This window comes from Phasianus colchicus, chromosome 6, assembly GCF_987193195.1.
Source record: "Phasianus colchicus chromosome 6, bPhaCol1.hap1.1, whole genome shotgun sequence".
Lineage (NCBI taxonomy): Eukaryota > Metazoa > Chordata > Aves > Galliformes > Phasianidae > Phasianus > Phasianus colchicus.
The window spans coordinates 34,329,059-34,342,208 of NC_143441.1; the positions used below are offsets into that span (position 1 = coordinate 34,329,059).

At 37.8% G+C, this 13,150-nt stretch overlaps 1 protein-coding gene across 6 annotated transcripts in view; it reads left to right on the forward strand.

Annotated features, from left to right (window-relative positions):
- Positions 1 to 13,150, forward strand: part of CACNB2 (calcium voltage-gated channel auxiliary subunit beta 2) — a 223,331-nt gene that overhangs the window by 54,066 nt on the left and 156,115 nt on the right. Inside the window, exon 1 of one of the 6 annotated variants that reach the window (XM_090142916.1) lies at positions 6,846 to 9,637. The exons of the other annotated variants lie outside the window; for them this stretch is intronic. Within the exon in view, the coding sequence (XP_089999042.1) occupies positions 9,590 to 9,637 (48 nt within the window). The 5' untranslated portion in view covers positions 6,846 to 9,589. Of the gene's footprint in view, positions 1 to 6,845; positions 9,638 to 13,150 lie in introns of those variants that run through there. 6 annotated transcript variants of the gene reach the window in all.

The following is a 13,150-nucleotide window of genomic DNA, read 5'->3' on the forward strand; positions in this document are numbered from 1 at the left end:
TAATAATATTTACAAATAATTTCATAAAAATCGGTTTGAACACTGCTTTTAATTTCAAAGTATTTTTTGATAAGCCCTTTCACGTTCAACTTTGAAGGTACAAAGACGTTTCAAATTGCTTCGTTGTTGGTAATTTTTCGTTGGCCAATTTTGCCACCTAGTGGCTGTATTAAACAGAACAGTTCATTTTCTGTCTTCGACGTAGCGCAGTACTGCTGTGTTTTTCCTTTGCATTGAATTTTTTGTCATTTATGCGTTGACATGAATTTCTAATGCATCTGAAACAACTCAAAAATATTTTTATGAAGTAAATGCTTTCTCTTCTTTTTTAAGAGCTTGGTAAATTACTGACTATAAGTATAGGGGAGTTGAATGCTACAGAATTGCTGTATATTTTTTTTTTCCCCCTCCTTCCATGTGCTTCTAATTCTGATGCAGAACCAGATAAAAAAAATTAATATGGCCCTAAATTATATCTATGTATGTTGCAGTGTCTTTAGTTCTGTTAAATGTAATTAAGATAGAAAATCTGCAACAGCTGTTTCCTCAGCATCCCAGTATCCTGTGATAGTGTGCGTGCTGTGAGCAACTGCAGAGGACAAGAAATGTATGGTATGCTGGTGGACCTTAAAACCTCAGGACACTGATCCAGCTGCCATCTCATCTCTGGGCCAAACCAAGCTGCTCACAAGGCAGTGAAAGTAGAAACACTATCACTTTTTTTTTCTTCCTCAAATGTTTGGTGTTGTCCCTGCTTAATACATTTCATCTAAACTATAGGAGTCATGCTGGGAGGAAAACAATTCCTTCAACAAGAAAAAGAGCATCTTCATACATAAAATAGGCATTTTAAAGGAGAGGAGACTCAGGTTAGATACTGAGGAAGTTTTTCACGGAGAGGGTAGTGAGCTGCTGGAACAGGCTGCCTGAGAGCTTGTGGATGCCCTGTTCCTTTGGATGTTCAAGGCCAGGTTGGGTGGGATCCTGGGCAGCCTGATCTAGTGCTTGATCTAGCCATTGGTGATTCTGCCTGCAGCAGGGGGGCTGGAACTAGATGATCTTTGAGGACCATTCCAACCCAAGCCATTCTATGATTCCGGGAGCAGAAGAGCTAGAAAAATTTATTCTTTTTTTTCCTTTTGATTCCTTTTACTATCTGCCCTATTTTTCTTATATTTATCGCTATGATGTTTTTTTTGTTGTTTTTTTTTTTTTTCCTAAGCAAACTGAAGCAAGCTATGTGACTGATTTACATTTAACATTTAATGATTGACCACAAATCTAAGCATGATACAGTATAATTGGCCTGGCAGACCATGTCATGTTTATTTATAATTTAAGCTTTTCTCAATAATTTGGTAGTTATCAGAAGTTTGAATGTCTCTTATTCATCTTTTATTTCTCACCAAGCTTGTAGCTTCCAGAAGTAAACTGAGCTAAAAAGTTATGGAAAAAGCTATCATACCTCTTCTTCAAAGTATTGCCTAGAGAGTTAACTTTACAAGAAACTAAAATAACACAGTCATCTTGTATACACTGTCATAATATTATTCATGTGATCAGATTCAGTACACCAAATTTATGTCATTGCTGAGATGTACTCCATAAGTAGCTGAACTAGAGGAATGAATAAACATAGCAGCAGAAAAGAAGGGGGAGCTGTGCAGAATTTGTTTTCAATGAGAAAGAAGCAAGTTCTTGACTTTTGATTTGATGTCTAGGTAGAGATGTTCATAGTCTCTGAGACTGCAGTAGAGATGACCTTAACATTGAAGGAGGAAGCCTAGATAGCTAGATGTGGAAGCTGCCAAATGTGCAGTGTTAATCAGATTTCTGATAGAATCTGTGTGTGTGTGTGGTATGACCTTAACTCCTGGCAGAATGTGTCTGAGAATTAGTTCTCAAGTAGAAACAGTAGGATTGTATGCAAACTGGAGGAAAGAGGAGAGGATGAGGTGTGGGAAATATTTTGTGTTCAAATACTGGTTGGAAAGGAAAACCTGAAGAGCAAGCTGCCAATAGAGAGGATGATGAATACAAGTAGAGGATCATAAGAAAAAGCGAAGACTGGTTTGTTGGGGTGAAGTAGAATGGTGAAGGGATTTTAGCATTTGAGGAAAGAAAAAAAAGATACAGCAGACGATCGAGTGGCAAAGAAGAAAATGAAGCCAAAGCCAGAAGAGAAGAGGAAAAATGGCAGCAATATATATGGCTTAAGGTCTGCAGAGAAAAGAAATTGAAATACAGTTGACGTTCCTGGATACAGGAAACAGGCTTCAGGCAAAGAGAATGATAACCTGAGCAGGCATCAAGAAGACAATGCATGACTAGGTGTGGGAATCTCTTCAAGGGAGACTAGAAAGCTTGGACAACAGATCACAGAAAATTCCCTCCTGTGTCAGACCATCTAATCCACTGTTCAGTTTCATACTATATTTAAAAAGCAAATAGATAGGCTGGTAGCTTGACAGCTTCATACAAGCCAGGTTTAATCATCACTTTAGGGCAAGTTGCTTATGGTCTATCTCGGAAAGATTTTAACTTGTTGAAAAATGAGCTTGCAAAAATTGTGGTTTGTCTTCACAGAACCAAGGAGTCAGGGGTTTGAAGGGGGACCTCTGGAGATCATCTAGTCCAACCCCCTAGATCAGCAAGGCCAACAAAGACTGTGGATGTTGCCACTTTCAGAATCAACTGTGATAACAAGGAGGGACTACAAAATTGAAAGATAATGTGAAATATTTTTTTAACTTACATTGGCTCAGAAATGACATATGCATCATGATGTAAGCAAGAAGATTTTAAATACTGATAAGAAATGAATAGATGCTAACTACCAAAAGCAACATAGTGATCACTAAGTTAAAAGATGTGGGGCTAAAAGAGCTTTGTACTTTTTCAGTCTACATCGGTAAGTAGTTTTTTGCAACTTCAGCAGATTAAAAAAAATAATAAGTCAAGTAATAAAACTGAAGTAAAGCCAGTCTGCATGAAACCTTCTTAATGAATATGAAAACTCCTTGGGACTAATGTTATTCTCCAAAGAACAGCTGGCAGAGAAGAGGATGTTTATAATATTAATAGAAATTCAACAACATTCATTTCTGGTGAAAGACAGGAAGGTGGGAGCCGTAGCTGGAAGATGCTCATTGTCAGTGATTAATCAGCAAGCTGTTATTTAAGAATGTTAACTGAATACAGAAGTCTTGAGCTATTGAGTATTGCATTTTTTTTAAATTAAATTCAGTTACTTAGATTTTTCCTGGATGATACATATCATACATGCACTTTGCAGTAAAGGTTATCCATTTGGAACCCCATTACAAAAGCTGCTGCTGAAGAGTCATTGCAATCTTCCAAGCAATGTGAGAGTTCCTGAACCTCAGCAGAACTAGGCTGTCAGAAAGCCTTGAGAGGGGATGAGTACAGCATATGATAACAAAGCATCACATACAGGAGTATGACACCAATGGAAAATGTCATATTATTAAGGTTATTTTCAGTAGTTTCCAAGAATAGTATTTTTAATACTAATCTTTTTGCATGCAATGTATTGCATAATGTGTAGCAAACAGTAAAAAGATTAACTCGGCCTATTTTTGAGAATCTCATACAAGGTTTATGTCTCTAACTTTCTAAGTAGGTTTTGATTTGTCTCTGATTTTTTTGAGGAAAGGGACTAAATCTCTCTTTTTGTATAGTTCATACAATGTAGATGAAACCAAGCGGTTCAGAAACGGTTTATTCTGCCAATAAGCTGGAAATGTTTTTGTCACAATTCCACTGTCACCATGGACCCATCATACAATTTTGTATGGATGCTTAAAACGCTTTATTTATATACAGCTGTTAAATGTCTCCAACTGAGTCCCTCTGAAGTCCTACATGGAAAGAATTTTAAATGGTACTGAATAAATTCATCCATTTAACAACTGGATGATATGCAAAAATCTTTTAGCTAAAAATAATTCACTATTTCATATGTGCTTACTCCATTAAACTACCTGATAAGTGGATATTAAGAGCTTTAGAAGGATTACAGTTAAAACCAAATTAAATGTTTTGATGTAAACTTAGGAATACATTCAAGTACTTAGTTGTTATGATGCAAATGTGAAAATCAAACCTAAATATTTGTGTGTATAAATTCTTTCTTAGTATTGGTAATGAACTGAAGTCCTAGAAAAACAGCTCTCAAGAATCTTTGAGGGATCATTGTGATTGGACAAGGTTTGTGTGGACTGGAGGAAAGCAAACATGACCACAATGATCAGGAAGGGTACAAGAAGGACTATTTGTGGAGCTCCAGCTAGTCAGCCTCACCTCAGATCCTGTGAAAGATGCTGGAGCAAATCCTCTTGGTAACCATTATGAAGGACAAATAGGTGACTAGGAATAGTCAGCACATATTTAAGAAGGGCAAATGAGTCTTGACCAACTTTACACCAATTACAATGAGGTGTTCTCTCATCCTCTGAGCCAAACTGTGGATGTTGCTTGTCTTGATTTTGGCTAGGTTTTCAAAACTGTTTCTCACTTCATCCTCATGGACAAAATGATGGACTAAACATGAGTGGTGAACTGTCAGGCTCAAGGGGCTGTGCTCAGCAGTCTGAGCAGCAGCTCAGCCAGAGGGCATCATAGTGCTGCCCTTCACAGGAGTTGTTGTACAGGGCAGTACAATTTAACTTTTTCATTAATGGTCTGGATGATGGGACAGTGTACCTCCTGCAATTTTGCAGGTAGTACAAATTTAGGAGAAGTGGCTGATACACCAGAGGATTCCCAGCTGGAGAAACAGTTTGACAGAAACCTCATGAAGTTCAGCAAAGAGATGTGAAAACTCCTGTACCTGAGGAAGAATAACTCAGCTGGCCAGGTGGCAAGGAGCTTTGTGAAAAAGGCCCTGAGTCGACTTCAAGTTAATGTGAGCCAGCAGTTTGTCCTTGCAGCAAATGCAGACAGTCTCCTGGGCTGTGTGTCAGGAAGAGAAGTGCCAGCAGCTCAGGAGGTGATCACCTCCTCTCTGATAAACTCAGATGAGACACGCCTGGAATGCTGAGTCCAGCACAGGGCTCCCCAGCATGAGATGTAGACATATGCAGCAATATAGCCAAGAACCAAAACACTGCCTCTGGGCTTGAAGCAGGATGGATAGTATGAGAGCTGTGCTGGTTTAGGCTGGAGAAGGAAAATGCTTGTATGGATCTAGGTATGAATAGGAAAGAAGTAGAGAAGGCAGAGCCAGGCTTTTCTCAGTAGTGTCCAGGGACAGGACAAGAGGCACCATGCACAAATTGAAATATAAGCAATGCCAATTCAATGTAAGAAAAAATATTTTCATTGTGATGATGGTCAAGCACTGTGACAGTTTGCCCAGAGAGACTGTGCAAGGCTCTGGCCTTTGTGAAAACACGACTTGACGTGGTCTTACTCTAGCCGAGCCTGTTCTGAGCAGGGGTTTGGACTTCATGCTCTCCAGTGGTGCATTATCCTCACTGTAATTCTGTGGATAAATTGAAATAACAAAGTAAAGTAACTTTTTAATAAAGGATTCTGAGGTTAGCATAGGATGGATGGTCATTGCTTTTTGACTTCTTTTTTTAATTCAGAAAGAAATGTGTATCTCTGCTCTCATTGGAATTGATGTGATGCCATTTGAGGTAGTTGGGGCAGCTGTGCCTTGAGCTTGCTGGCACTGAACACTTCAGATTCATCTCATTAGCCCTAGGCAGTCACTTGATCAGATTATAGAAGATCTGGCAAGGAGCTCTGAGTGACCGTGAGCTGGCAGAAGTTTTATTCAGATATTGCTGTTTAGCTGAGGAAGCCAATCAAAGTAAATGATAACAATTTACTGACAGCCTCTTTTTCTTTTCCCACCTTTCAGCTTACGTAACATATGACATGAAGCACTCGAGCAGAATACAAATAGCTGTGTCACTCATTTGCCCTCTAAGACTTCATTCCTACTCAACCTTTCATGCCAACCTGTTCATTTAATTTCAGATAAATACACGTGTCCTTTCTTTTACACCACTCCGGTATGTTGGAGGAACTGCCTCTAGACATTTGAAAATCAGCCATATTGTCTTAATGATAATGGCTGACTAAAATTCAAGAATATATTTTAAAATATTACACTTATATATTGTATATATTGTATACACTTTAAATATTAAATTTAAAATACATTTCACAAGAAATACAAAATTAGGAGCGTTGATTTGTTTCGAGTGTTTGAGTATTGAAAAAATATCTTTAACTAGCTTGGTAGAATTCTATTGTTTAGTGGTATTTCCTGATTAGATCTCTTGTTTACACCCTCAAGTTAAGGTAGCATGGAAGTGGTTTTGCTTTATTTTATTTTTTGTTTCAGATTTGCCATATTCATTAAATTAGATTGTTGCAGATTTGCCTAAGGCTAAGCTCAACCAGAAAGTGTAAGGATAGTGATAAAATTTGCTGCCTGACTAGTCATCACTGTTGCTTTATATGCAGTAAGCACTGCTAGAAAATCAGAAATTTGGTAATGGGAAAGACAATCATTTGCAAAATAAAGTAAAATCAAGTGTGTGTGTTGAAGTAAATTTAACAGAGAATGTATATAGTTTACTTCTGTGTTCACTGCATTGTATAATGGGAACTGTAGACAAAGTCATATTTTGCAGAACATAAAATTTCATTAAGTTTCAATTACACATAAATTTGTCTTTGTATCCCTTTTATTCCTATAGTCCCAAATAATTATTTACTATTTAATAAATAATCTGATTATTTATTAAACCCTCTCCCACCTCTCCATGAAAGGCCTAGTCATCTTGAAAAAAAAAAAAATTGTCTGAGGTATGGCCATGATAAAGTATTTGAATCATTTGGGAGGAGTAGGTAACAGATGATGAAATGGTATTCTTGCGTTGAGAGTAGAGATTTCATGGTCAGATTATGAAATCTTTGATTTTGAGAATAGATACACATCAATTGGAGTAAGAGTTGATACTGGTTTCTAAGAGATGTTTGTGTTTACTTTGGGTGGTTTTGATGAGTTTTAGAAAGAGTTAGAAACATAGACGCATTTAGCTACTTCAGAAGCAGTTGAATCTTCTAAAATAACTCCTGCATTTTCATATGGTTTGCCTTAATACAGCAGGAGACACAGACATGAAACCAGTATTATTGATGATTTCCAAATAAATGTCACAAATCTTGTTAAAAAATAAAATATAACAGTGATGTATCATTTTCGTACTGGTGTTAATTTTCATATGGATCTCCCAGAAGAGAGGAAAGTAATTGTTAGAGTGTAGAGGACTGACTGTTATGTCTGCATGTATACAAGTTCTGCATTATTCTGTCTAGCTTTATTTCGTTAGTTGTTTTGAACAAATTATTCTTTTTTTTTTTTATGGCAACATTCAATATGTCCTTTCTTCCCACTGTTTGTCATTATTGCTATATCACTAATGAATTTGTCAAAGTCGTTCTGAGCATTCCTGATCTGAAGAGATGCATGGTCTGTGCTGCTTATTGGACTGATACTTTGCTTTTGGACTGTTGGTTAGGAGGGCACTTCTCTGTTACTTTATGAACTACCAACTTCTATTTTCCTGCTAAAAATAACTAATTACCTATCAGTCTGCTTGATAGGGTGAAAAATAAAGGTAACTTAGATTTAGCTACATAGATTATGTCCCTACATCCACTATTTCCTGTTTTTAATTATATTACTCTGATTTTATTTTTTTTTTAAGATGCTGAGAGCATCTGCAGATCTAACTGAGATGATTTATCAGCCATACATCTTCACTAACAAGTTGTGGCTTTACACCAAAGCTCATTGGGCTTGAAGAAACCAGTCAGCCCATTGGTGTGCATTGTTAGATGAGATGGGGGATGGGATGGGAGGAAAAAAGTGAGATTTGAAATCTTTCTATGCATTTCTGTCCCCAAAGACACACAGATGCTTTGAGGTGATTATTATTTATTTTTGAAGGGGAAAATCATACTTAAAAAAAAAAAATACTTGGCAGGAATTTAGTACCTAATATTTCAGCACAGAGCCCAAGGGCTTTCTTCTCATTGGGGCAGATCTTCATTATCTTCTGCTGAAAGAAAGCTCCTGGCTGTTTAGCTGGTTTAGGTTCCTGGTGCCAATTTTCTTCCTTCGTATTTATCAAATTTTTTTCCTTGTGGAATTTAATAATAAATTCAAGCAGGACAATAAAAGAAAAAATGTGTACCTATAAAAAGCAGTATATTGGTCCCCTTTTTAAGTCCCCTTTTGAGTTATTTTAAGTATATTGTGCATCCTGTTTTCTAGCAAAGTGTCAGTGATGAAAGAGTTAAGTTAAGCTTTTGTCAGGGTTAAAAAAAAAAAAAAAAAAAGTAGGTGAATCATGTATTTGTTTGACCGGAGATGTACAGTTCTGGAGACATTTGAGTCTCTCAGAGCACTGCCATAAAGTACTGAAGGATTTAATTTTAAGATATAATATAGCTATTAAGCCTATTATGTCAATACTGGAATATTCAGTCTCTCCAAGAAGAAGAATGATGCCTGCCTAAATGATGACCTGTGATCATAAACAGGTTAATTTAATGTGACCTGATTTCAAATGCGTTCCCTGATTGCTTTAAGGGTAACAATTTTTTATGATTTTTATCTTTTCAAAAACATTATCCATAAATCTTAATTATCCAAGTATTTAATTATCTCCATCAGGAAAAACAGAAGAGGGAGGTGTGTGTTAATCCCACAGTCTAAGCTTACGAAGTATATATTTTGAGTTTTGTACTCTCTCAAGTTCTTCCTGCCACAGCATCAGCCTGTGTGTGATGTGAGCCAGGTAGTAAGGCCACTCGGCAGCCGTGCCGACGATTCATGTGAGACACGTACTGCCAGACAGAGCATCTGACTGTTTGGAGGCTGGTTCTGTAGTCCTGAGGATCCAGGGTGAATTGAAGTCTAGACTCCGTCATTTTTTCAGGCTGTTGGGAAGGGATAAATAACAAATCAGGTATGCCCAGGACAGAACAGAGGTAACCGTGAAGCAAGGATGCTCCTGCTAGTTTCTGCTCTGGGAAGGAAGCTGTAAGAACAGCAGCAACAAGAAAAGCAGCAGCAGCAGCAGCAGAAGCCCTTCGGAGAGCCGGGTGTTGCAGCACTCTGAGATCCAAGGACTCTGCTACGTCTGTCTTGCCTAAGTTCAGAATGGTTGGTACAAACCTTATGCCATGTGTTCTGAAAGGTGCATACGAATATGGAATTTTCACTGTAATAACTACATGCTGAGGAAATAAAGACGTGCTTCTGGGTTTTTGTTGTCGTGGCTTTTTCTGCTTTTATTTTTATTTTTAATCATCTGAAAAAGAAGAGATTGATTTACTCAGAGTAAGTAACTTTCACCCATCTTCAAGATAAACTAGAAGGGCAGCTCAAGAGCTGGAGGGTAACTGTCTGGAGGCTTTCCTACCTGTTTTCTTTCACCTGGGGCTGAAAAGTGAGGAGAGATGGACAGTGTCTCAGAGGAGACAGGAATGCCCGGAGCTTGGTGAAGCCACACACTGACTGCTGCCTGCTGTCCTCTTCATGCAGTGCTGTGGGCTGGTGCACCGACGGCGAGTACGGGTTTCCTATGTAAGTTTCTATTTGTATTAGTATGATAATAACTTGTATGTTCAACTCTTAATATATTAGATGGTATGGTATGGCTCAGTCAGACATTTTAGTGTATATCTGAGATATACAGAGTACTAAGCATCTGTGGAATAAGTTTTTACAGCACAGAGACACAAAGATCCTTTTTACAAGTAGGAGTATCATCTATTTTCAAAACTTATTCATATCATGGATCTATTTCATTTCATAGTAATTTACAGTGTTAAAAGATTGCAGTTCTGACCCTTCTGACTTTTTCTTGTTCAGTTGTGTGGTTTTTTTTCTTGGTGATAGCTAGGTAAGTGGAGTCATTAGAAAAGATCATCTGTGTTTACCAATATACGATAAATGAAAATCAATATAAAATAGGGTGGCACAATAATTATACAAAAGACTGTGCATAAAATAAAAATCCTCTTGTGAGGTACTTCTGAAAAAGAGCCACAGCAGAGTGGCAAAGGTATGCAGACCATCAGGCCGTGGTTTGTTTGCCTTCCAGAACAGGGTATTTCAGTACTCTGATATGATAAGACTGCTCTGTATTGCAAAATGGCTGTCTCTAATAAATTCCACAAGGAAGGACAGAGCCAAAGCTTAAGTATTAGTAATGAAAAAGATTGGCTGTTAGCTGAAATATGCCTGAACTATACTCAGCTGGAGTGATAATTTCCTAAGTAATTCATTTATATTTAAACATTCCTTTTCTATTCTGCTATTTGGTTGTCAGAGAGGCATGATAAGAAACAGGAGGTTGAAGTGATGTGGCTAAGCTGCAAATTGAGATTGCTGAGTATTTGCAACGTGCAGCTTGTAGCTTGTTGCACAAGAAAAGAGCATGTATATGAGAAGGAATAGTTCTGCTGTCAGGAATACTCAGTTCAGCTCTCTATGTTGTAGAAAGCTCTTATATAGAATGCAAGGTCATTAATAAGTGGGATCTAAATAAAAGCATTGGGGATTGGTAGAAAGCAAAATTATTGGAAATGCATCTCTTGTGCTAGAGCACGTTACAGAGATGTAAACAATGAGAAAGGTGAGCGAGGCTGTAGTGATTTTGCAGGGCTGATTTGACTTTGTTCTGTTTGGCTTGGTTCTTACTGATGCAACAGTTGATAATATTGTGTAAAAAGCGGACAGAAGGTTGGAGATTCAGATCGTGGTCATGGGTACATGTAAACAGTACAATGCTCTGCGTAAGTTCATTGTTTACTCTGTTTTAACTAACACTTCAATGTAATATCAAAAGTTGGATCTCTATAGTGAAAATTTTTAATATATCATATTTGTAGTTACTCTCACCATTATGAAAAAATTGAAATGTGAATGCACTGAAAGCACTTATGAGTTCTCTCATGCCAGTACAGTTCAGGGATGCATGAAAATAATGACATCTTGAGAGGCATCACCCACACTTCTGTTTCGATGTATTACTGTTATTTAGAGATAGCACCAACTATTGTGAGTAACGATACTGGGACAGAATATAATATCTGTGTTTGTAGGCTGAATGCTGATTTGTGAACCACAATGGCATCTACTCAGGTTTAGTCTTAGACTAAACACATTAAAATCCATGGAGTCTAAGCATCACTTTTTGGATGTTTGTGGGATGTGGGTGAAAGATGCCTAGCAAGTGTTACATAATATTAGCGTTCGTACTTTACTCTGTGATACTTGTTGTACCAAGGGTATTGTGCAAATGCTCCTAGACCTCAGGGTGTTCCAAGCGTCTTTAGCATCAGTTCCTACTGTGTGCTGAAAGAATGCTTTATCTTGCTTAGGATAAGTGGAATGGAGTTTGCCCTTGATCTTTTTGGTCTTTATGTGGAAGATGACCGTGTTCTCAAATTACTTAATTATAAATAAAAATTCTCTCTGTTGTTTGAATCCTTGATTATCCAAATCCATTATTATTGAATTTTTTGGTGCTCCCCATGGCATTGGGCTAATTGAGGTTATCCTGGATGATTCTTTTGGGATGAAAGTACTGAAATTAATGTGAGACGAGATATGGCCCTTTTCATTAATGTCTGACTCACTGAGGAAAAAATCAGACTTTTATTCTGGGTTATTAGTTTACAGTTCTTAAGTTGACTATGAATGGGGGTGGAAAATGATCCAACTTAGAAGGTTTTTGTTTGTTTTTGAAAAGTGGTGTTGATATTGTACTTTGTGCATTCAAAAATGTGTGACCAAGTCTACACATTTTTTCGACTAATCCAGCTTTTGCTGATCCAGACCTTAAAAAAAAGATTTTAGACATTATTAATCTCTTTGATGGACTTTTGGGTCAGGAATAGATAGATCACTGCAATTAGTTATGTGGACTCCCATTTGGAGGAATGGCATTCTGTAAGGAGAAGCTGGAAGAGGAGATGGCTATGTTCCTACCTTGTTCCTTTCTGTGTGTCTGATCTCAGTGTCAGATTAGTACATATAGATTAGTCCTCTACCTGTGTACAAGGCTAAACTTGGAGGCCTGGATGGGATGCATCCATCCTCAACTTCTCTCCAGGATTTGTTGCCATTATATTACATGCAGGTAGTACAACATGAACAAGATTAAATTAGTTTCAGGTGGTCTCCCTGGCCTTTCCTGCTTTTTCTTCAGCATAGTTCCATACACAGCTTGCATCCAAGAGTTTCCAGTCTTCCTCTGCATGTGCTGACGGTTTCTCTGTGGTTGGGTGATCAAGGTCATAGAGGCTGTGATCCATTTAATTGTCTGTGGCATAATTTGCAGCTCTGAAAAGTAGGGTGTGTAATATGAATGTTATAACTGTGTGTTAGTACTCACAGGAACTGAGTATTTTCATGATGAAATCTGGAGATAATTCTGAACATCTAAATGTTATTCCTTTTAGACCTGTCTGTGAAATGGAGTCATGCCATATATCAAATGGAATCCATTTTAGGTAGGAAAGAGGAGCAGTTCTGTGGAGCTCTGCAAGCGGACAGTCTTGTCTTCTTTAGGAAAATGGAGTCAAAAACATTAGTGTTAAATGTACGTAGCCCAAAAATGTTCTCACAGCTCTGACTGCTGGCATGTTATAGAACATCCAAGTGCACTGGCGCCTGAAGACTGACAAGTGTGTTTTAGTTTTCAGACATTAGTTCAATCTGCATGTGTGCTGCTGCAACCATCGGAAGCTGCAGTCTGCTGGAAGTCACTTAGAAGTCTTGAGCTGTCTTCAGCTCCCAACTGTTTTCTCTGCATGTGCATAGGAAACCACCATGAAAGCTGTTCAAATGAGTCCAAGATGTTTCCTGAATGTGCACATTTCTGAATAGACCTACTAGCTGGCCACGATATTTCTTTGCCTGTCTCTGCATACTGTCTTCTTTTATCACTGTGGACTTATTTGCAACTACTGCAATCAGTGATGCAACATACCCACCCAACTGGAAAAATTGATATGGAAACATTGCAGTGGTTCGCTATGAACTTTTTATCCATGACAAGTTGAAACAGTGATAGGTACTGCTGGAGCA